Raw genomic sequence first — 25,392 nt, 5'->3', positions numbered from 1 at the left:
AGACCTTTGTGATTTGGGGCTATATAAATAAACATTGATTGATTGATTGAAGTGCAAGTTAAAACTCTACTATGCAAAGCCAAAGCCATTTATCAACAACACCCTGAAACGCCGCCGGCTTGGCTGGGCCCGAGCTCACCTAGGATGGACTGATGCCAAGTGGAAAAGTGTGCTGTGGTCTGATGAGTCCACATTTCAAATTATATTTGGAAACTGTGAACGTGGTGTCCTCCTGAACAAAGAGGAAAAAAAACCATCCGGATTGTTATAGGCGCAAAGTTCAAAAGCCAGCATGTTTGATGGTATGGGGGTGTATTAGTGCCCAAGGCATGGGTAACTTACACATCTGTGAAGGCACCATTAATGCTGAATGGTCCATACAGGTTTTGGAGCAACATATGTTGTCATCCCAGCAACATTATCATGGACGCCCCTGCTTATTTCAGCAAGACAAGTGTAACAACAGCGTGGCTTTGTATAAAAAAGAGTGCAGGTACTTTCCTGGCCCCCCTGCAGTCTAGACCTGTCCCCCATCGAAAATGTGTGGCGCATTAGGAAGCGTAAAATACGACAGCGGGAACACCGGACTTTTGAACGACTGAAGCTCTACATCAGGGGTCACCAACGCGGTGCCCGCGGGCACCAGGTAGCCCATAAGGACCAGATGAGTCGCTCGCTGGCCTGTTCTAAAAATAGCTCAAATAGCAGCACTTACCAGTGAGCTGCCTCTATTTTTTTAAATTTTATTTATTTACTAGCAAGCTGGTCTCGCTTTGCTCTACATTTTTAATTCTAAGTGAGACAAAACTCAAATAGTATTTGAAAATCCAAGAAAATATTTTAAAGACTTGGTCTTCACTTGTTTGAATGAATTTATTTATTTTTTTAACTTAGATTCTTAAAACTGTCAGAAAGACAATTTTAGAGAAAAAATACAACCTTAAAAATGATTTTAGGATTTTTAAACACATATACCTTTTTGCCTTTTACAATCCTTCCTCTTCTTTCTTGACAACTCAAATCAATGTTCAAGTAATTTTTTTTTTTATTGTAAAGAATAATAAATACATTTTAATTTAATTCTTCATTTTAGCTTCTGTTTTTACGACAAAGCATATTTGTGAAATATTTCTTCAAACTTACTATGATTAAAATTCATAAAAATTATTCTGGCAAATCTAGAAAATCTGTAGAACCAAATTTAACTCTTATTTCAAAGTCTTTTGAATTTCTTTAAAAATTTTGTTGTGGAAAATCTAGAAGAAATAATGATTTGTCTTTGTTAGAAATATAGGTTGGTCCAATTTGTTATATATTCTAACAAAGTGCAGATTGGATTTTAACCTATTTAAAACATGTCATCAAAAATATATATTTATTGTGAGAAATCATTAAGATGATCAGTGGTTCCACAAAGATCCATCCATTTTCTACCGCTTATTCCCTTTCGGGGTCGCGGGGGGCGCTGGCGCCTATCTCAGCTACAATCGGGCGGAAGGCAGGGTACACCCTGGACAAGTCGCCACCTCATCGCAGGGCCAACACAGATAGACAGACAACATTCACACACTAGGGCCAATTTAGTGTTGCCAATCAACCTATCCCCAGGTGCATGTCTTTGGAAGTGGGAGGAAGCCGGAGTACCCGGAGGGAACCCACGCAGTCACGGGGAGAACATGCAAACTCCACACAGAAAGATCCCGAGCCTGGATTTGAACCCAGGACTGCAGGAATTTTCGTATTGTGAGGCAGACGCACTAACCCCTCTGCCACCGTGAAGCCTTCCACAAAGATAAATATCATTAATTATTAATAATAACATAGAGTTAAAGGTAAATTGAGCAAATTGACTATTTCTGGCAATTTATTGAAGTGTGTATCAAACTGGTATCCCTTCGCATTAATCAGTACCCAAGAAGTAGCTCTTGGTTTCAAAAAGGTTGGTGACCCCTGCTCTACATAAAACAAGAATGGGAAAGAATTCCACTTTCAAAGCTTCAACAATTAGTTTCCTCAGTTCCCAAACGTTTATTGAGTGTTGTTAAAAGAAAAGGTGATGTAACACAGTGGTGAACATGTCCTTTCCCAACTACTTTGGCACTTGTTGCCGCCATGAAATTCTCAGTTAATTAATATTTGCAAAAAAAAAAAAAAAGTTTATGAGTTTGAACATCAAATATCTTGTCTTTGTAGTGCATTCAATTGAATATGGGTTGAAAAGGATTTGCAAATCATTGTATTCTGTTTATATTTATATCAATCAATCAATCAATGTTTACTTATATAGCCCTAAATCACTAGTGTCTCAAAGGGCTGCACAAACCACTACGACATCCTCGGTGGGGCCACATAAGGGCAAGGAAAAACTCACACCCAGTGGGACGTCGGTGACAATGATGACTATGAGAACCTTGGAGAGGAGGACACAATTTCCCGTTTCATATGGGAACAGGGTTTGTAGTATTAATTCTGGACTGCTGACAGTTGGAATGTGAGTTTTGGTGTTCAGAAGTGAAATGATGCCAGCGTGTCTATGCCGTCCCTGGATGAATTATCTGCGAGGCCGCGGCAACCATCAGTATCTCGTGAAGGACGTTGTCATGATGCTTCACTTCCTGTCATCCTGCAATCCGTCACCCATTACCAGCTGCCATTTAAGCACAAGAGTCACTCTGCCTGAACTTGCCTGAACCTAAAATCTCATTAAGTGGAGTGAAAAAGATTTGGAAAATTTGCTCATCCTTGGTCAAGAACCAAGAGAGAGGTGACGCACCTGTGCTCTGCCACGGGGCGGAAAATATGATTTGATTGCAAAGCATCGCTACTAACTTTCATCAGCAGTTAAAAAGGCAGCCTCCTCCTCCGCTCTCCCTGCCGGCTGCATTTTACACGCACATAAATGATATATAATCACAGTTGATCAAGTCCCCGCTTGGCATCATCAGTCAAATCTGTGAATAAGCACATGGCCGCGCTGAAAGTGCAAAGGAAGCAGCTTTTGGTGGCAAAGCGCAGCCTGCACGGGAGCGCGTTTGCCCACAGACAATGGCCGGGCCCTGAATGGCCAGCTAATCCATCCCACTAATGCAAGGGCATTAGGGCTGCCCCTCACTTCCTAATTGGCTAATGGCGAGATTATGTGGCGTACAATAGACCCTGCTGACACTTCTTGGACACTCAAAACAGAGGGGCTTAGAGCGCAGGCAGAGGAGAAACCTTCTTTATTTCTACTTTTTAGCTGGTAAACATTACAATATTGTTTTTTTTTATCGTAAACTGTTTTCATTGACAATAGGTTCCAAAACAAATTCTAAAAGAAATAATGAAAATCCAACTATTTTTTTCCAAACAAATAAAACATTTTATATACGTTAGGTCAGGAAAAAACACAAGAGGGTATATCATCCCTACAAGCCTGCTCCACCAGGGAAACCTGCGAAACAGGCTTCTAGGGATGATATAGCCGCGTTAGTTTTTTTTTCCTGACCTAACGTATATTCCGCTCTACCCCGGTATTGAGCACTGAATAACGGATAAACCACGGAAACCTCGACTATAATACATTTTAGAGATATTTATCATTTTACAAGCAGAAAACAATGTGAAATATCAATCAATCATCCATCCATCCATTTTCTACCGCTTATTCCCTTTCGGGGTTGCTGGCGCCTATCTCAGCTACAATCGGGCGGAAGGCGGGGTACACCCTGGACAAGTCGCCACCTCATCGCAGGGCCAACACAGATAGACAGACAACATTCACACTCACATTCACACATTAGGGCCAATTTAGTGTTGCCAATCAACCTATCCCCAGGTGCATGTCTTTGGAAGTGGGAGGAAGCCGGAGTACCCGGAGGGAACCCACGCATTCACGGGGAGAACATGCAAACTCCACATAGAAAGATCCCGAGCCTGGATTTGAACCCAGGACTGCAGGACCTTCGTATTGTGAGGCAGATCAATCAATGTTTATTTATATAGCCCCAAATCACAAATGTCTCAAAGGATATATATATATATATATATATATATATATATATATATATATATATATATATATATATATATATATATATATATATATATATATAAAGGTAAATTAAGCAAATTGGCTATTTCTTGCAATTTATTAAGTGTGTATCAAACTGGTAGCCCTTTGCATTAATCAGTACCCAAGAAGTAGCTCTTGCTTTCAAAAAGGTTGGTGACCCCTGATCTAGAGCCAGATGTGCTCTTTTGATGACTGAATCTGGCTCTCAGATAAATTCTAGCTGACATGACTTAACATGATAAGTAATGAATAATTCCGCTAGTAATCACAGTGTTAAAAATAACGTTCAAAATATAAAACATTTTCATGCATTTTAATCCATCCATCCGTTTTCTACCGCACCTGTTCAACAAGTATTTTATTTATTATTGGTTCTGCTTCAAAATAAAAATGTTATTAAAAAGAATGAGATGCTTAATATACTCTAAAAATGTTGGTTTTACTTAAAAATGCACGCATTTAGTTGTATTCAGTGTTAAAAAAAGTGTTATATGGCTCTCGCGGATATACATTTTCAAATATTTGGCTCTCTCGGCCAAAAAGGTTCCGGACCCCTGCAGTACAGTATTCTACAAAATGTGAGGCGTACAAAAAAACCAAAGTACAACTGTAATGACAGGAACATTAAAGGGGAACATTATCAGCAGACCTATGTAAGTGTCAATATATACCTTAATGGTGCAGAAAAAAGACCATATATTTTTTTAACCGATTTCCGAACTCTAAATGGGTGAATTTTGGCGAATTAAACGCCTTTCTGTTTAACGCGCTGGAGGCGATGACGTCAGAATGTGACGTCGACGAGGTAACACGGCCGGCATTTTCATTTTCAACACATTACAAACACCGGGTCTCAGCTCTGTTATTTTCCATTTTTTGGAACCTTGGAGACATCATGCCTGGTGGGTGTGTTGTCGGAGGGTGTAACAACACTAACAGGGAGGGATTCAAGTTGCACCACTGGCCCGAAAATGCGAAAGTGTCTGCCGCCAGACCCCTATTGAATGTGCTGGAGTGTCTCCACATTTTACCGGCGATGCTAAGGCAGAGATCTATGGATAACCTGCAGATGTATTTGCAACGATAGTCAACGAAATCACAAAGGTGAGTTTTGTTGATGTTGACTGCCAGCTAATCGATGCTAATATGCTATGCTAATCGATGCTAACATGCTATTTACCGGCGGTGCTAAAGCAGACATGGCACAGAGATGTATGGATAACCTGCAGATGCATTTGCAACGATAAAGTCAACGAAATCACAAAGGTGAGTTTTGTTGATGTTGACTGCCAGCTAATCGATGCTAACATGCTATGCTAATTGATGCTAACATGCTATTTACCAGCGGTGCTAAAGCAGACATGGCACAGAGATGTATGGATAACCTGTAGATGCATTTGCAACTATATTACGTTTCATTTAATGCGAAAAAAACACTTACCAATCGACGGATTTAAGTTGCTCCAGTGTCACAAGATGCGAAAGTCTTGATCGTTTGGTCCGCACATTTTACCGGCGATGCTAACGCAGCTATTCGACCATGCCATGGCTATGAATAGCGTCAATAGCTATTCACTCAATAGCTTCAGTTTCTTCTTCAGTCCTTTCATATTACAACCATCTGTTTCAATACATGCGTAATCTGTTGAATCGCTTAAGTCGCTGAAATCCGAGTTTGAATCCGAGCTAATGTCACTATATCTTGCTGTGCTATTCCCATTGTTTGTTTGTATTGGCAGCACTGTATGACGTCACAGGGAAATGGATAGTTTTGAAGATAGCGAAAATAAGGCACTTTAAAGCTTTATTTAGGGATATTCCGAGACCGGTAAAATTTTGAAAAAAACTTCAAAAAATACAACAAGCCACTGGGAACTGATTTTTATTGTTTTTAACCCTTTTGAAATTGTGATAATGTTCCCCTTTAAGAGTCAAAGATGCTGGATGTGACAGAAGTGGTCTGTTGTTTTCAAAGACCTTCAGCAAAAACACTATGCTCGGTTTTTCTAAATGACAAGAGCACTTTGCTGGTTTAAGGAATTTAAGGACAGTTCGAGATGCTACCTCAGTAGAAGCATTTAAGTCTCATCTTAAAACTCATCTGTATACTCTAGCCTTTAAATAGACCTCCTTTTTAGACCAGTTGATCTGCCGCTTCTTTTCTTTCTCCTATGTCCCCCTCTCCCTTGTGGAGGGGGTCCGGTCCGATGACCATGGATGAAGTACTGACTGTCCAGAGTCGAGACCCAGGATGGACCGCTCGTCGGGACCCAGGATGGACCGCTCGCCTGTATCGGTTGGGGACATCTCTACGCTGCTGATCCGCTTGAGATGGTTTCCTGTGGACGGGACTCTCGCTGCTGTCTTGGAGCCACTATGGATTGAACTTTCACAGTATCATGTTAGACCTGCTCGACATCCATTGCTTTCGGTCCCCTAGAGGGGGGGGGTTGCCCACATCTGAGGTCCTCTCCAAGGTTTCTCATAGTCAGCATTGTCACTGGCGTCCCACTGGATGTGAATTCTCCCTGCCCACTGGGTGTGAGTTTTCCTTGCCCTTTTGTGGGTTCTTCCGAGGATGTTGTAGTCGTAATGATTTGTGCAGTCCTTTGAGACATTTGTGATTTGGGGCTATATAAATAAACATTGATTGATGCATTGATTGAAGGACAAATGTGTATGTGACAAGATTTCTCAGATGCTTTTAGGAATCTGCTGCTAAGCTATTTTTGAACTGAATTAAATTGTTTTTTGCCAATGGGCCTAAGTCAGATATCCATGGTGTGTATACTTTATTGCGTGTTCTAATGGGCCACACACACACACACACAAACACACACATACAGTAAGATAAAGCGTTGCTTAACAACCTTAACGGCGGCACGAGCGAGGACGACCTGAGAGAGCGACGCCCTGCTTTTCTCTTGTGTTCCATCTTGTTTTTCCTCTCCTTGAAGTTTTCTCTTGCTTGTCAGCCTCTGCCAATGCTTTGACTATAATAGGGAGAGATTGTCTCTTTTTAGTCCCTTTTTCATTCCCCCTGCAGTCACATGCAGTTCAAATCCTCGCCCGCTTGTTGTGTTTTTCTACATTGTGATGTGCTAAAGCGAGGCTGAACTCCAAAGGTGGCGCATTCCAAATAGTGCGCTTTATTTACCGTGCAAAGGGCTCTGCGGGTGTACCGGATAATGTGGCGGCAAACACTTTATTGGCGTCATATGTTCCTGGAAATGTAAAAGTTGCATCAAAAATCAATACAAACAGGCTGTTCTCAGTATTTATTCAGCAATATGTTTGTTATTGTGGTTGTAACTTACAGTGGAGCTTGTTCTTCTAAAACAAGCTCAGTAATTGTCCTGATTATTTACACAAACGACATAGAAAATGAGACATTGATTGGAAGCAAGCAATACCGATACAAACACATAACTTTCTGCTTCTTAATAACTGTTTCACTTCCATATCGGAGTTTTGAGTACTGGCTAATGCGATATCATCATGAATCATACATACTAGTGTTGTACGGTACTAATGAATCATATTCGGTACTATACCGCCTCTGAAAACTACCAGTCCGCCAGTTGTCTTGTACTGTATGATCAGTATTTTATTTAAGGACAAACTTGCAATAAGAAACATATGTTTAATGTACCCTAAGAATTTTTGTTAAAGGGGAACATTATCAGCAAACCTATGTAAGCGTCAATATATACCTTGACGTTGCAGAAAAAAGACCATATATTTTTTTTCTCGATTTCCGAACTCTAAATGGGTGAATTTTGGCGAATTAAACGCCTTTCTATTATTTGCTCTCGGAGCGATGACGTCAAAACGGGACGTCGCATAGGTAGTCAACGCCATTTTCTCAAACACAATACACGCAGAAAGTCAAATCAGCTCTGTTATTTTCCGTTTTTTCGACTGTTTTCCGGTATCTTGGAGACCTCATGCCTCGTCGGTGTGTTGTCGGAGGGTGTAACAACACGATCAGGGACGGATTCAAGTTGATTTACGTAGAATGTGCGTCGATTAGCACGGCATGCCAATCAATGCTAACATGCTATTTAGGCTAGCTGTATGTACATATTGCATCGTTATGCCTCAGTTGTAGCTATATTTGCATCCAGCCTTTCCCTCCATCCACATTTTATGCCAAACAAACACTTACCAATCGACGGATTTAAGTTGCTCCAGTGTCAAAAGATGCGAAAGTCCCTCGTTTGGTCTGCACATTTTACCGGCGATGCTACGACAGACAAGGCACAGAGATGAATGGATATCCTGCGACACTCAAAGCAGATGCATTTCCAACGATAAAGTCAACGAAATCACAAAGGTGAGTTTTGTTGATGTTATTGACTTATGTGCTAATCAGACATATTTGGTCGCGGCATGACTGCCAGCTAATCGATGCTATAATGCTATTTAGGCTAGCTGTATGTACATTTGTAGCTGTATTTGCATCCAGAGTTTCCCTCCACCCACATTTAATGCCAAACAAACACTTACCAATCGACGGATTTAAGTTGCTCCAGTGTCATAGGAGACCCTGCCCCAAGTGGAGGAGTTCAAGTACCTAGGAGTCTTGTTCACGAGTGAGGGAAGAGTGGATCGTGAGATCCACAGGCGGATCGGTGCGGCGTCTTCAGTAATGCGGACGTTGTACTGATCCGTTGTGGTGAAGAAGGAGCTGAGCCGGAAGGCAAAGCTCTCAATTTACCGGTCGATCTACGTTCCCATCCTCACCTATGGTCATGAGCTTTGGGTCATGACCGAAAGGATAAGATCACGGGTACAAGCGGCCGAAATGAGTTTCCTCCGCCGTGTGGCGGGTCTCTCCCTTAGAGATAGGGTGAGAAGCTCTGCCATCCGGGAGGAGCTCAAAGTAGGTGTTTAGGGAGGTGTTTAGGGCACGTCCAACCGGTAGGAGGCCACGGAGAAGACCCAGGACACGTTGGGAAGACTATGTCTCCCGGCTGGCCTGGGAACGCCTCGGGATCCCCCGGGAAGAGCTAGACGAAGTGGCTGGGGAGAGGGAAGTCTGGGCTTCCCTGCTTAGGCTGTTGCCCCCGCGACCCGACCTCGGATAAGCGGAAGAAGATGGATGGATGGATGGACAGTGTCAATGCGAAAGTCCCGATCGTTTGGTCTGCACATTTTACTGGCGATGCTAAGGCAGACATGGCCAAATAGCGTCAATAGCTATTCGCTCAATAGCTTCAGTTTCTTCTTCAATTTCGTTTTCCATACTCCAACCATCCGTTTCAATACATGCGTAATCTGTTGAATCGCTTAAACCGCTGAAATCCGAGTCTGAATCCAAGCTAATGTCGCTTTATCTTGCTCTGGTATCCGCCATGTTGTTTGTATTGGCATCACTGGATGACGTCACAGGAAAATGGACGGTGGTTTCGAAGATAGCGAAAATAGGGCACTTTAAAGCCTTTTTTCGGGATATTCCGGGATGGGTAAAATTTAAAAAAACACTTCGAAAAATAAAACAAGCCACTGAGAACTGATTTTAATTGGTTTTAACCCTTCTGAAATTGTGATAATGTTCCCCTCTAAAATAAATGCAATTTTTTTTTGGTCCCCTTTATTTAGAAAAGTACCAAAAAGTAAATAATTTTGGTGCCGGTACCAAAATATTGGTGTCAGGACAACACTAATACATACTAGTATTATTTTTTTCATGTGGAATGTTGGAAAATGTTTATTCAAGTGGTAGGTGGGTATGGCAAACATTAACTTTATGACTGACTTTTGCTGTCTTTGTGTTGTGTTGAAGAGCAGTGGTCATTTTCGTGGCGAAATAGTAGCCACAATAATTTGTTAAATTAAGCTCATATTGCAGTAAGTTGGATGATGCAGATACGTTTGTTACTGGACATTTGCTAATACACTTCTGCCTTGGAGACTTTGTACGTGTAAGTAATATGCAACTATGATTAAAGGCCTACTGAAACCCACTACTAGCGACCACGCAGTCTGATATCAATGATGAAATATTAACATTGCAACACATGCCAATACGGCCTTTTTAGTTTACTAAATTGCAATTTTAAATTTCCCGCAAAGTATCCTGTTGAAAACGTCGGTATGATGACGCGTGCGCGTGAAGTCTCGGATTGTAGCGGACATTTTTTTCCAGCCCGATCCAAGCTATAAGCAGTCTGCTTTAATCGCATAATTACACAGTATTCTGGACATCTGTGTTGCTGAATCTTCTGCAATTTGTTCAATTAATAATGGAGACGTCAAAGAAGAAAGCTGGAGGTGGGAAGCGGTGTATTGCAGCTACCTTTAGCAACACAAACACAGCCGGTGTTTCCTTGTTTAAAATTCCCCAAGGTGAAGCTTTACTATGGAACAGAGCGGTCAAGCGAACATGGTTCCCGACCACATGTCAACCGGCAGGTTTCGGTGAGAAAATTGTGGTAATAAGTCTGCTCTTACCGTGGACATGAGCGGAGCTTGCGTCCTCCTGCAGTTGCGGACTCTCTTACCTCCTCCCACCGGAGACACTGGCGGTCACCACACCCGTGGCCACACCCCTACGACTTTCATGTACCATATAATCTCACTAAAACACTAGTAACACAATAAGCAGATAAGGGATTTTCCAGAAATATCCTAGTAAATGTGTCTAATAACATCTGAATCGCTCCCACTGCCCTTGCCTTTTTTTTTTTTTTTTTGTGAAGTGAAGTGAAGTGAATTATATTTATATAGCGCTTTTCTCTAGTGACTCAAAGCGCTTTACATAGTGAAACCCAATATCTAAGTTACATTTAAAGCAGTGTGGGTGGCACTGGGAGCAGGTGGGTCAAGTGTCTTGCCCAAGGACACAACGGCAGTGACTAGGATGGCGGAAGCGGGAATCGAACCTGCAACCCTCAAGTTGCTGAAGCGTTCTTCTCTAGTACGTGGAAGCAGGTGGTGTCAAGGGTCAAATAAACTCGACCAGCTCAGCAGCGAGGCCCCATGAGAGCCGCCGCGTTTGGTCAAGACTTCAGAGCCGGCCCGCCGCCTCACACACACACCACAACCACGCACACGCTCTGTGATCCATCCCAGCATACACTCCTCCTCTTCTTCTGCTGCGCCCGCCGCCGCTTTCAACGCGGCGGCGCCACATTCTGCATGCCGACGCCGCAGCTCGCAACAAAGTGACACAAGAAAACTTAACAGGGATTTTCTTGTTCATACCTGAGCTCAGAGAGCGCCTTCAAACGTGTAGTCCTTCACTCTCACTATCCTCATCCACAAATCTTTCATCCTCGCTCAAATTAATGGGGAACTCATCGCTTTGTCGGTCGGAAATGCTCTCACTGCTGGTGGCTATGATCGTAAACAATGTGAGGTTGTGAGGAGCCCTACAACCCGTGACGTCACGCGCACAACGTCTGCTATTTCCGGTACAGGCAAGGCTTTTTTATTAGCGAACAAAAGTTGCAAACTTTATCGTCAATGTTCTCTACTAGGGACGGCGTGGCGCAGTGGAAGAGTGGCCGTGCGCAACCCGAGGGTCCCTGGTTCAAATCCCACCTAATACCAACTTCGTCACGTCCGTTATGTCCTGAGCAAGACACTTCACCCTTGCTCCTGATGGCTGCTGGTTGGCGCCTTGCATGGCAGCTCCCTCCATCAGTGTGTGAATGTGTGTGTGAATGGGTAAATGTGGAAGTAGTGTCAAAGCGCTTTGAGTACCTTGAAGGTAGAAAAGCGCTATACAAGTACAACCCATTTATCATTTATTTATTTACTAAATCCTTTCAGCAAAAATATGGCAATATCGCGAAATGATCAAGTATGACACATAGAATGGACCTGCTATCCCCGTTTGAATAAGAAAATCTCATTTCAGTAGGACTTTAATTGATACTTGTTTATATTGACAAATGCCTTCTTGTTTTAGTCTGCAATATTTTTTATTTAAAGACAATTATTACATATGTCTAGCTTGTGTGCTAATGTGTGTTTGCTGGTAGCCTGTGGCCTGCCGTGCTTACCTTTTGTAAATGACTTGACAATATACAATAAAAGACCAACCTTGTGTGCTTATTGAAAGACATTCAGATGTTAACTGGCTGTTCATCCTTGCAGAAGTTAACACTCTGCAGGACTGCTTGTATTGGAGATTTTAGATGCAAGCTGATATCAACCGATACCTGTTTTTTTTTTGCTGATATCTGATATCAATATTGGATGGGACACCATTACTACGAACCAGTGTTAGTAATAACGGCGTTACTTATACTAGTAACGAGTAATCAAGTGAATTACTCCGAGGTCCTTTACAATGCCGTTACCGATAGCTTGATGTAACCTGGCACGCTACTTTTGATGTGGTTTTATGTCGACAACAAGACCGCGTCATAAGTGCAGCAAGTTCAATGCAAGAAAATACAGTTTTAGTAGTGAAAGCAACAAGCAGCACCACACTAAAATGAACTTGATAACAAACAGGAAGAGGCAGCATCACACTGTGACACAGCAGACAACAACAACACACACACACGCTCACAATGGGAATAATGAGCCACATATCAATGATTGAAGTGACAAACTTGCCATCCAAAATATACCCCGTTTGTTGATCAAATGGTATAACCGCCATGAAAGCACATTCAATGTCTTTATTAAGCAGAGGTAATACAATAGGATGAAAAGATTCAAAAGAATACCACTGATTTAAACGCGCTTTTTTTGTCATACGTGTAGCTCTGATAAAGGACACATGTTTTGGCGTGTTTTATTATTCATAGTTTGCTTAACAGTAATATCAATCAATCAATGTTTACTTATATAGCCCTAAATCACTAGTGTCTCAAAGGGCTGCACAAACCACCACGACATCCTCGGTAGGCCCACATAAGGGCAAGGAAAACTCACACCCAGTGGGACGTCGGTGACAATAATGACTATGAGAACCTTGGAGAGGAGGAAAGCAATGGATGTCGAGCGGGTCTAACATGATACTGTGAAAGTTCAATCCACAATGGATCCAACACAGTCGCGAGAGTCCAGTCCAAAGCGGATCCAACTCAGCAGCGAGAGTCCCGTTCACAGCGGAGCCAGCAGGAAACCATCCCAAGCGGAGGCGGATCAGCAGCGCAGAGATGTCCCCAGCCGATACACAGGCAAGCAGTACATGGCCACCGGATCGGACCGGACCCCCTCCACAAGGGAGAGTGGGACATAGAAGAAAAAGAAAAGAAACGGCAGATCAACTGGTCTAAAAAGGGAGTCTATTTAAAGGCTAGAGTATACAAATGAGTTTTAAGGTGAGACTTAAATGCTTCTACTGAGGTGGCATCTCGAACTGTTACCGGGAGGGCATTCCAGAGTACTGGAGCCCGAACGGAAAACGCTCTATAGCCCGCAGAATTTTTTGGGCTTTGGGAATCACTAACAAGCCGGAGTCCTTTGAAGGCAGATTTCTTGCCGGGACATATGGTACAATACAATCGGCAAGATAGGATGGAGCTAGACCGTGTAGTATTTTATACGTAAGTAGTAAAACCTTAAAGTCACATCTTAAGTGCACAGGAAGCCAGTGCAGGTGAGCCAGTACAGGTATATATGTATGTATATATGTATATAAAGGTATATACAATACAGGCGTAATGTGATCAAACTTTCTTGTTCTTGTCAAAAGTCTAGCAGCCGCATTTTGTACCAACTGTAATCTTTTAATGCTAGACATGGGGAGACCCGAAAATAATACGTTACAGTAGTCGAGGCGAGACGTAACAAACGCATGGATAATGATCTCAGCGTCTTTAGTGGACAGAATGGAGCGAATTTTAGCGATATTACGGTGATGAAAGAAGGCCGTTTTAGTAACGCTTTTAATGTGTGCCTCAAAGGAGACAGTTGGGTCGAAGATAATACCCAGATTCTTTACCGTGTCGCCTTGTTTAATTGTTTGGTTGTCAAATGTTAGAGTTGTATTATTAAATAGAGTTCGGTGTCTAGCAGGACCGATAATCAGCATTTCCGTTTTTTTGGCGTTGAGTTGCAAAAAGTCAGCGGACATCCATTGTTTAATTTCATTAAGACACGCCTCCAGCTGACTACAATCCGGCATGTTGGTCAGCTTTAGGGGCATGTAGAGTTGGGTGTCATCAGCATAACAGTGAAAGCTAACACCGTATTTGCGTATGATGTCACCTAGCGGCAGCATGTAGATGCTGAAGAGTGCAGGGCCAAGGACCGAACCCTGGGGAACTCCACACGTTACCTTAACGTAGTCCGAGGTCACATTGTTATGGGAGACACACTGCATCCTATCAGTAAGATAAGAGTTAAACCAAGACAGGGCTAAGTCTGACATACCAATTCGTGTTTTGATACGTTCTACCACTGATTTAAACGCGCTTTTTTTGTCATACGTGTAGCTCTGATAAAGGACACATGTTTTGGCGTGTTTTATTATTCATAGTTTGCTTAACAGTAATAGAATATTCTTATATGCTATAAGTCAGTGATTCTCAAATGGGGGTGCGCGTACTCCTGGGGGTACTTGAAGTTATGCCAAGGGGTACGTGAGATTTTTTTTTTTAAACATTCTAAAAATAGCAACAATTCAAAAATCCTTTATAAATATATTTATTTTAAAAAAAACTATTCAAAAATCCTTTATAGATATATTTATTGAATAATACTTCAACAAAATCTGAATGTAAGTTCATAAACTGTGAAAGGAAATGCAACAATGCAATATTTAGTGTTGACAGCTGGATTTTTTGTGGACATGTTCCATAAATATTGATGTTAAAGATGTATTTTTTGTGACGAAATGTTTAAAAATAAAGTTCCTGAATCCAGAAGAATCTCTATTGCAATTCCCAAAGAGGGCACTTTAAGTTCTCCAGTACACCTGAATAATAATAATTCAGGTGTACTGGAGAGGAGGCTACGTCGGATAGTCGAACCTCGGATTCAGGAGGAACAGTGTGGTTTTCGTCCTGGTCGTGGAACTGTGGACCAGCTCTATACTCTCGGCAGGGTTCTTGAGGGTGCATGGGAGTTTGCCCAACCAGTCTACATGTGCTTTGTGGACTTGGAGAAGGCATTCGACCGTGTCCCTCGGGAAGTCCTGTGGGGAGTGCTCAGAGAGTATGGGGTATCGGACTGTCTTATTGTGGCAGTCCGCTCCCTGTATGATCAGTGCCAGAGCTTGGTCCGCATTGCCGGCAGTAAGTCGGACACATTTCCAGTGAGGGTTGGACTCCGCCAAGGCTGTCCTTTGTCACCGATTCTGTTCATAACTTTTATGGACAGAATTTCTAGGCGCAGTCAAGGCGTTGAGGGGTTCCGGTTTGGTGGCCACGGGATTAGGTCTCTGCTTTTTGCAGATGATGTGGTCCTGATGGCTTCATCTGACCGGGATCTTCAGCTCTCACTGGATCGGTTCGCAGCCGAGTGTGAAGCGACAGGAAAGAGAATCAGCACCTCCAAGTCCGAGTCCATGGTTCTCGCCCGGAAAAGGGTGGAGTGCCATCTCCGGGTTGGGGAGGAGACCCTGCCCCAAGTGGAGGAGTTCAAGTATGTAGGAGTCTTGTTGACAAGTGAGGGAAGAGTGGATCGTGAGATCGACAGGCGGATCGGTGCGGCGTCTTCAGTAATGCGGACGTTGTACCGGTCTGTTGTGGTGAAGAAGGAGCTGAGCCGGAAGGCAAAGCTCTCAATTTACCGGTCGATCTACGTTCCCATCCTCACCTATGGTCATGAGCTTTGGGTCATGACCGAAAGGATAAGATCACGGGTACAAGCGGCCGAAATGAGTTTCCTCCGCCGTGTGGCGGGTCTCTCCCTTAGAGATAGGGTGAGAAGCTCTGCCATCCGGGAGGAACTCAAAGTAAAGCCGCTGCTCCTTCACATGGAGAGGAGCCAGATGAGGTGGTTCGGGCATCTGGTCAGGATGCCACCCGAACGCCTCCCGGGAGGTCTTTAGGGCACGTCCAACCGGTAGGAGGCCACGGGGAAGACCAAGGACACGTTGGGAAGACTATGTCTCCCGGCTGGCCTGGGAATGCCTCGGGATCCCCCGGGAAGAGCTAGACGAAGGGGCTGGGGAGAGGGAAGTCTGGGTTTCCCTGCTTAGGCTGTTGCCCCCACGACCCGACCTCGGATAAGCGGAAGAAGATGGATGGATGGATGGAATAATAATACCATAATAATTATGGTTACAATAACTGTTACATCCCAACAAAACTAACCCCAGCGATCACATGACTTCTTGGCGAGCATAATATGATCAGGTTCTCAGTAGTATTTTAATTCAGGGGGGAAAATGCCTGTCCTCTCTGGGGGGGCATGATAGAAAATAATTGAGAAAAACTGGATTCCTTCGAGGTCCGCTAGACCCGCCTCCACCGACCCTCCGATCTTGTTTACAGTTTTGTCGTTACTTGACGTGACCATCAACACGGCGACAAGGTTTTACGATGTTAAACAGAGGCACTTTAGAAACACTTTTCCTCGCTGACGTGCACTAATTAGACTTGTTAACAAAATCCCCGGCTGTGATAACACTCGAGCCCCCCTTCAAGCTGCGTGACAGACTTTTCAAACCTCACGACTTGTTAGGTAGCAGTGAGCAGTCTTCAAATCTTCTTTCTTTATCATTTTGCACACAGCAAAACGCCCTAATGAGTTCTAAAGGTTAAACACCAGGGATGTAACGGTATTCAACTCTCTCGGTACGATATTATCAAGGTATTAAAGCCACTACGATAATATTGTGGTATATGTCAAAAGAAAAAACTTAACGGCCGTAATGTTTAGGACAAACACACTTACTGTAATTGAAGACAGACATAACGCTAAAATGTTGTCATATTTATTGCAAAAAACATATTTTGCCCAGACAGCCTTTTCAATAAAAGGACCACAACTATGGAACTCTCTACCTGACAATTTAAAAAGTATACATGCACTTGTCACTTTCAAAAAAACAAAACAAATTTACGGCGAGTTGAGCAACAATTGTGTTCCCATGTTTAGTTTTTACTATTTTTTACTAATTGGTTTTGATCTAGTCTGCACTGTGTCTGTGTTATTATTATCATTGGCTTTTATCTGTTTTGTACATTGTCTGTATTGTTACTATTATCATTATTATCGACTCTTCCATCCATCCACATCTTTGCCTTATTCTTTTTATTTTACTAGCACATTGTCTGTATTACTATTATCATTATTATCGACTCTTCCATCCATCCACATCTTTGCCTTATTCTTTTTATTTTCCTAGCACATTGTCTGTATTACTATTATCATTATTATCGACTCTTCCATCCATCCACATCTTTGCCTTATTCTTTTTATTTTCCCATTTTAATGATGTTGAATCTGTGTTGTTGTTGGGGACAAGTGTTGTAAATTAGCTTTGGCTACAAACACTATGATGTCTACATTGGATAACTATTTCAGATGTCTATGTCTCTGGGCCTTATTCAAATAAACCATATATATATATATATATATATATATATATATATATATATATATATATATACATTTTCTACCGCTTATTCCCTTTTGGGGTCACAAGGGGTGCTGGTGCCTATCTCAGCTACAAAGGAAGGCGGAGTACACGCTGGACAAGTCGCCACCTCATCGCAGGGCCAACACAGATAGACAGACAACATTCACACTCACATTCACACACTAGGGCCAATTTAATGTTGCCAATCAACCTATCCCCAGGTGCACGTCTTTGGAAGTGGGAGGAAGCCGGAGTACTCGGAGGGAACCCACGTATTCACGGGGAGAACATGCAAACTCCACACAGAAAGATCCCGAGCCCGGGATTGAACCCTGACTACTCAGGACCTTCGTATTGTGAGGCAGACGCACTAACCCCTCTGCCACCGTGAAGCCCCATATATATATATATATATATATATATATATATATATATATATATATATATATATATATTAGGGCTGGGCAACGATTAAAAATTTTAATCAATGTTGATCACACTATTTGTCCGATTAATCGCGATTAACTGCATTTTATACGCAAAGTCCAATAATGAATTCAAAAGTAGTGTGTAGTGCACCTTTATTGGAATATTCTCCCACATGAACAAAAGCGCCAAAACATTTGTTGTGCAAACACAATTTAAATCAGTCCTTGTTAAACAGTAGCAGTTAAATAGCATATTTTATGAAAATCAACTCCAAAAATGTAAATACAAACATTTAAGCTTATTCCCACTGCCAGGGTATTTAAGTTATCCTGTTTGTTATGGAAAATAAATATAATCTACATACAAATCTCTGAGCCACAATCATAACATCTGAACAGGCAATTTCTGAGGTAACAGCAGAAACATTTTTTTTTATCAGGGATCTTATGTTGAAAAAACTTATATTATAGGTAGTGGGCTGTTTTAGGGAATTTTTGATCAAATTATCCGTAGTAGCAATATTAATAATGTTGTGTTTATTCTGCGTAGTGCACTTAAAATAATTATGACCATATCTAGGAATTGATATGATGGGAATTTTCCGATTGTTTGCTTGGTGCTTTGATAAACTGAAGGCATCATATACATGGTACTATATTGTGATGTTATGAGCCAGGGAATAAAAGAACTACCCTACCCAGCATGCAACAGGAGTGAGGAGCATGCGCGGTAGCCCGGTATAGCTTGTGTCGCCATGACGGCATCTTGTATGTTGTGATATGCACGCTCTGAAAGCAAACGTTAAGAACTCAGCCAACACTCAGGGTCTGCATTATTCATAAATAGACAGACAACACATATACTCCGCTGCTTCACAGGCCGCTGGATGTAGCCGGCAAAGTATTCCCATGCTAGCTAGCCGGTCTAGCAAGCACGCCTCATTCAGTCCAAAACGGCCCGATTTATCCACATTCAGAATTGTCTGGCGGTCGTAAGTGCCTTCTCCAAGTCCACGAAGCACATGTAGACTGGTTGGGCAAACTCCCATGCACCCTCAAGAACCCTGCCGAGAGTATAGAGCTGGTCCACAGTTCCACGACCAGGACGAAAACCACACTGTTCCTCCTGAATCCGTGTTTCGACTATCCGGCGTAGCCTCCTCTCCAGTACACCTGAATAAACCTTACCGGGAAGGCTGAGGTATTATTATTATCACAGCATTTTTTAATATGCTCAAAAGTACTTCTACACATATTTAAATATCTTAACTATATTCTTGAATGAACATAATATACTTTCCTTAGCAGAAGAGACATTGGAGACTCTTCATAGGAGCCATTTTTTCTGTTATTCCAATAATCAAATGTTTTTGTCTTCTTCCGTCTTAATTTGTAAATGTTTTACAGTGTTTGTTGTTGCACGTCCGGTTTCTGTGACGTCACGCCAGTTCACTTCCTTCACTCTTTAGTTTCTTCTCCGCTATCACCAATCATAATAGTGCAAAATTGAATAAAGTTGGTCAGACAGTAATGTGTTAATAGACATCTAGATTGGGTTATGACGTCTGTATCGGAGAAAGACGCTAATGTATCTTGTATTTATGTTAGCATTTAAACATGTGAGGAAAAAGCAGTCAGCAGCCTGTGCGTTTAATATATACGGTTTTACGATCTTTTTTTTTTTGAAACAGTAATACTAACGGGAGGGAGTTCTACCGCGGTTTATCATTAGTACAGGTTATGGTTGTATCCCTATTTTTTAGTTAATTGGTTAGTTAGCAAGCAACATCACTCATCGAGTTATGAGCAGATTTGAATGAGACTCTCAGGAATTGTCCAAAATGGGACAAGGAATAAGTGATTAGATTTTCTTACTACATTACCTTACATTTGTGTTACAAGGCGTAGGTTCTTATTGTGTATACAGTATGGTAGATACAAACCCCGTTTCCATATGAGTTGAGAAATTGTAAATATAAACAGAATACAATGATTTTCAAATCCTTTTCAACCCATATTCAGTTGAATGCACTACAAAGACAACATATTTGATGTTTAAACTCACAAACTTTTTTTTTTTTTTTTGGCAAATAATAATTAACTTAGATTTTAATGGCTGCAACACGTGCCAGAGTAGTTGGGAAAGGGCATGTTCACCACTTTGTTTGCATCACCTTTTCTTTTAACAACACTCAATAAACGTTTGGGAACTGAGGAAACTCATTGTTGAAGCTTTAAAAGTGGAATTCTTTCCCATTTTTGTTTTATGTGGAGCTTCAGTCGTTCAACAGTCCGGGGTCTCCGCTGTCGTATTTAGGCTTCATGATGCGCCACACATTTTTGATGGGAGACAGGTCTGGACTGCTGGCGGGCCAGGAAAGTACACGCACTATTTTTTTTACAAAACCACACTGTTGTAACACGTGCTTGATGTGGCTTGGCATTGTCTTGCTGAAATAAGCAGGGGCGTCCATGAAAAAGACGGTGCTTGGATGTCAGCATTTATTTTTCCAAAACCTGTATGTACCTTTCAGCATTAATGGTGCCTTCACAGATATGTAAGTTACCCATGCCTTTGGCACTAATGCACCCCCATACCATCACAGATGCCGGCTTTTGAACTTTGCGTCGATAACAGTCTGGATGGTTCGCTTCCCTTTTGGTCCGGATGACACAATGTCGAATATTTCCAAAAAAACAATTTGAAATGTGGACTCGTCAGACCACAGAACACTTTTCCACTTTGCATCAGTCCATTTTGGATGATCTCGATCCCAGAGAATCCGGCGGCGTTTCTGGATGTTGTTGATAAATAGGTTTTGCTTTGCATAGTAGAGCTTTAACTTGCACTTACAGACGTAGCGACAAACTGTATTTAGTGACAGTGGTTTTCTGAAGTGTTCCTGAGCCCATGTGGTGATATCCTTTAGAAATTGATGTTGGTTTTTGATACAGTGCCGCCTGAGGGATCGAAGGTCACGGTCATTCAATGTTGGTTTCCGGCCATGCCGCTTACGTGGAGTGATTTCTCCAGATTTCAGAACCTTTTGATGATATTATGGAGCGTAGAAGTTGAAATCCCTCAATTTCTTGCAATTGCACTTTGAGAAACATTCTTCTTAAACTGTTTGACTATTTCCTCACGCAGTTGTGGACAAAAGAGGTATACCTTGCCCCATTCTTTCTTGTGAAAGACTGAGCATTTTTTGGGAAGCTGTTTTTATACCCAATCATGGCACCCATTAGCCTGCACACCTGTGGGATGTTCCAAATAAGTGTTTGATGAGTATTCCTCAACTTTATCAGTATTTATTGCCACCTTTCCCAACTTCTTTGTCACGTGTTGCTGGCATCAAATTCTAAAGTTGATGATTATTTGCACCAAAAAAAAGTTTATCAGTGTGAACATCAAATATGTTGTCTTTGTAGCATATTCAACTGAATATGGGTTGAAAATGATTTGCAAATCATTGTATTCTGTTTATATTTACATCCAACACAATTTCCCAACTCATATGGAAACGGGGTTTGTAGATAGATAGATAGTACTTTATTGATTCCTTCCTTCAGGAGAGTTCTTTAAGGAAAATTTAAAAAAGTGGTAGTGGGCCTGCCTCCACCCACAGAGACAAAGATAGTGGATGACTGACAAAAAGCCTCTGTCTTTTTTTTAAATTCTGTTGTAAATAGCTAAAAAAGATTTCTACGATACTTTCAGGAAAGGTCAAATATGAAATGAAAAACAAGTGATTAAATGTTCGGGGGGATTTGGATCTCAGTCTGGGTTCAAGATTTGTTTTAATGATTTTTTTAATGATCGAGAGAGAGATAGAGAGAGAGAGGCTGTCGGAGGTCTGCACTCTGCACTGCGTTTCTAATTTTCCTTCGTACAAACGACTGTATGATTTGCTGGCACCAGCACAGACTTGTGTATCGTTCAAGCATGAGCGGAGACACTACTGTAATACTGAGGTGAAGTGAAGTGAATTATATTTATATAGCGCTTTTCTCAAGTGACTCAAAGCGCTTTACATAGTGACACCCAATATCTAAGTTACATTTAAACCAGTGTGGGTGGCACTGAAAGCAGGTGGGTAAAGTGTCTTGCCCAAGGACACAACGGCAGTAACTAGGATGGCACAAGCGGGAATCGAACCTGCAACCCTCAAGTTGCTGGCACGGCCACTCTACCAACCGAGCTATGCCGCCCCACAATTCAATTATAAATAAAGTTTTCTACACATAGAAGTAATCATCAACTTAAAGTGCCCTCTTTGGGGATTGTAATACAGATCCACCTGGATTCATGAACTTAATTCTAAACATTTCTTCACAAAAAAAGGAAATATTCAACATCAATATTTATGGAACATGTCCACAAAAAATCCAGCTGTCAACTCTGAATATCGCATTGTTGTATTTCTTTTCACAGTTTATGAATTTACAGCGGTGTAGCGTGCAAGGACGGGAGTGGAAGAAGTGTCAAAAGATGGAGCAAACTGTTTAAATGACATTCAGGCTTTACATAAATCCATAACGGAGCAGCATCTCCTCATCCGGAAACAACAACACTGGAAATATGTCCCGTGAAAAACCGTCCGACCGGAATTCTAATAACTGAAGTTCATTAGGTGAATATCTACTGTAGTAATCAAAGATACAGTCATCTTGTGATGTATGAAACAAAGAAAAGCAAAATACATGATCAAAGATGATAACGGCATGATTCAATATGCATGGGTGACAGACACAGCATCTTTTTACTGTCAATTTCAGTGTTTCATATTGCATGATTGGCTCGGGATGGAATATTATAACAGACGCGAAATAAGAGAAATTCCCCAGATGCTATTTACTAAATAAGCACAGCTGTCATTCCGACTGTAACGATATAACATCAATAAAACATCTCACACAAGCTTAGGAGAAGTCATTAATGTTTCTCCTACATCTCTTCAAGCGTCACAAAACTCGACAAAGACCCATGCACCGAAAAACAACTGAAAGCAGAAGTGGCACTTTCAAATTAAATAATACAACATAAAGTTAAAGTACCAATGATTGTCTCACACACACACTAGGTGTGGCGAAATTATTCTCTGCATTTGACACATCACCCTTGATCCCCCCCTGGGAGGTGAGGGGAGCAGTGAGCAGTAGCGGTGGTCGCGCCCGGGAATCATTTTAGCTGATTTAACCCCCAATTCCAACCCTTGATGCTGAGTGCCAAGCAGAGAGGTAATGGGTCCCATTTTTATAGTCTTTGGTATGACATGGCCGGGGTTTGAACTCACGACCTACCGATCTCAGGGCGGACACTCTAACCCAGGGGTTGGGAACCTTTTAGGCTGAGAGAGCCATGAAAGCCAAATATTTAAAAATGTATCTCCGTAAGAGCCATATTTTTTTAACACTGAATACAACTAAATGAGTGCATTTATAATCAAGACCAGGGGCGCTCACATTTTTTTGCAGGCGAGCTACTTTTCAATTGACCAAGTCGAGGAGATCCAACTCATTCCTATTTATAATTTATATTTATTTATTTATGAAAGAGACATTTTTGTTGACAAGTTAATGGTGTTTAATGATAATACAAGCATGTTTAACACACATAGATTCCTTTCTTTCATGAAGACAAGAATATAAGTTGGTGTATTACCTGATTCTGATGACTTGCATTGATTGGAATTAGACAGTGGTGCTGATAACGTCCGCATTTTCAAATGGAGGAAAAAAAAAAAGTCCTCCTTTCTGTCCAATACCACATGAAAGTGGTTGGATTTGGCATCTCATTTGTCCAACTTGCATACTGGTTTTTAAACACTTTGTTATGAGAGTAGCATATGTGTGTGGCCCTTTAATGTCTGGCAGCAGGTGAGTGACGTCAGTGAGTGTGCGGGTGGGCAAGCAAGTGAGAAAGCGGTCGCTGAGGGCGGGGGAGAAATACATTGGCATCAAACTCCGTAGCTTGCTAGCTTTCTGAGACTCTTATTTTGTTAGCACAGGCAGGATGAAACAGGTCTTTTATGGTGAAGACAGGAACTGTGCAGTCGGTCTTTAGAGTTTTGACAGTAGGTACGGAGTCTCTAGAAATAAAATGTGTTTCTCTGCGTCCGCCCTGTTAGTGATTTTTTTCTTAAATATGAGCTCGCAGCAGCCAGCGTCATCTCACAAGATCCTCGGGTGCCGAGAATGTCAAACAACTGACGAAAGTGAAGTCTTGGTATGATTGATGATTGCTCATTTTTATGTCTATTTTTTAATGCCTGGCTTGAGATCGACTGACACACCCTCCGAGATCGACCAGTCGACCGCGATCGACATAATGCCCACCCCTGCTTTAGTGGGATTGATAAAAAAGATAAAAATCGATTTTTTAAAAATAAGAATCGATTCTGAATCGCACAACGTGAGTATCGTGATTCAAATTTGAATCAATTTTTTCCCACACACCTAACAAGTGTGGCCGGCTGCCACGAATAAAATGAAACTATCGGAAACACTACTGTAAATTTTGGTTGTTTTGCCCCAAAATCCAGGCTTTCAAAAGTAAAGGCAGCAACATCTTCAATGCCATCGTGATTTCCTTTAACTTTGACTCATATTGATGAAACAATAAAGTTTGAACAGTTCTTAGCGAGCTGGTTTCACCTCAACCTCTGACCTAATGGATCAGCTTCCAGCGTAGTCAATCCTACAAACACACTTACTGTGCCAATAAAGTGTGTGCAATGCTGAGGTCTTCACAGGTCTTCTCCATTCACTTGTCACCCGCAGGCACGACCAGGCAGCCCAAGGAAGGAGAGGTCCCGGGGGTGGATTATAATTTTGTGACCGTTGAGAGGTTTCTGGAATTGGAAAAAAGCGGCGCCTTGCTTGAGAGCGGAACCTATGAAGGTAAGGATGGACTCAGGTCACGCTCGACAACCCGACTTATTGTGATTGTGGATATTTCTCCTTTTTTTTTTTTTCTTTTTTTGACGTTTGCATGGTCAATCTGCCAAAGTCGCAGTCAGAGCAAGCGTCCATCACTTCACACACCCTCCGTGCTAGTAAAATGTCATCACTCATGCAGACCACGGAGAAGACTATCAATCCTGAATGAAAAGACACACATACACACAATCACACACGTCTTTGGAGCGTAATCAAAACAAACAGTACCTCTCCATGATCTCTTGTGGTCACACTCCAAAAAAAAAAAATCCTCTTGGCCCCCCTCCAGCCCTCCGGGGACGCCCCTGCCTTTATGACGATAACACAAACACAAACTCAGTCCATTGTGCTGTCAATGGCGCTCCTCAGGAAGTGATTAAAAAGTGCTGGTGGGACATTCAATTGGCATCCGAAAGTAGATCATGCAAACTAATAGGTCCAGTTTTTTTTTTATTGGGAACAAACTTTGCCAT

General features: G+C 41.9%; 1 protein-coding gene across 10 annotated transcripts in view; it reads left to right on the top strand.

Moving 5' to 3' along the window:
* The window catches only part of magi2a (membrane associated guanylate kinase, WW and PDZ domain containing 2a), a 500,346-nt gene that overhangs the window by 341,508 nt on the left and 133,446 nt on the right, over nucleotides 1-25,392 (top strand). For all 10 annotated transcript variants that reach the window (XM_061911997.1, XM_061911995.1, XM_061911996.1 and 7 more), the window contains exon 3: nucleotides 24,761-24,880. In XM_061911997.1, coding sequence (XP_061767981.1) covers nucleotides 24,761-24,880 — 120 coding nt within the window. The remainder of the gene's footprint in view (nucleotides 1-24,760; nucleotides 24,881-25,392) is intronic.

Source organism: Nerophis ophidion, linkage group LG10 (assembly GCF_033978795.1).
Source record: "Nerophis ophidion isolate RoL-2023_Sa linkage group LG10, RoL_Noph_v1.0, whole genome shotgun sequence".
Taxonomy (NCBI): domain Eukaryota; kingdom Metazoa; phylum Chordata; class Actinopteri; order Syngnathiformes; family Syngnathidae; genus Nerophis; species Nerophis ophidion.
Note: the sequence above shows the minus strand (reverse complement) of the source record. Positions and strands in the feature narration are given on the sequence as shown.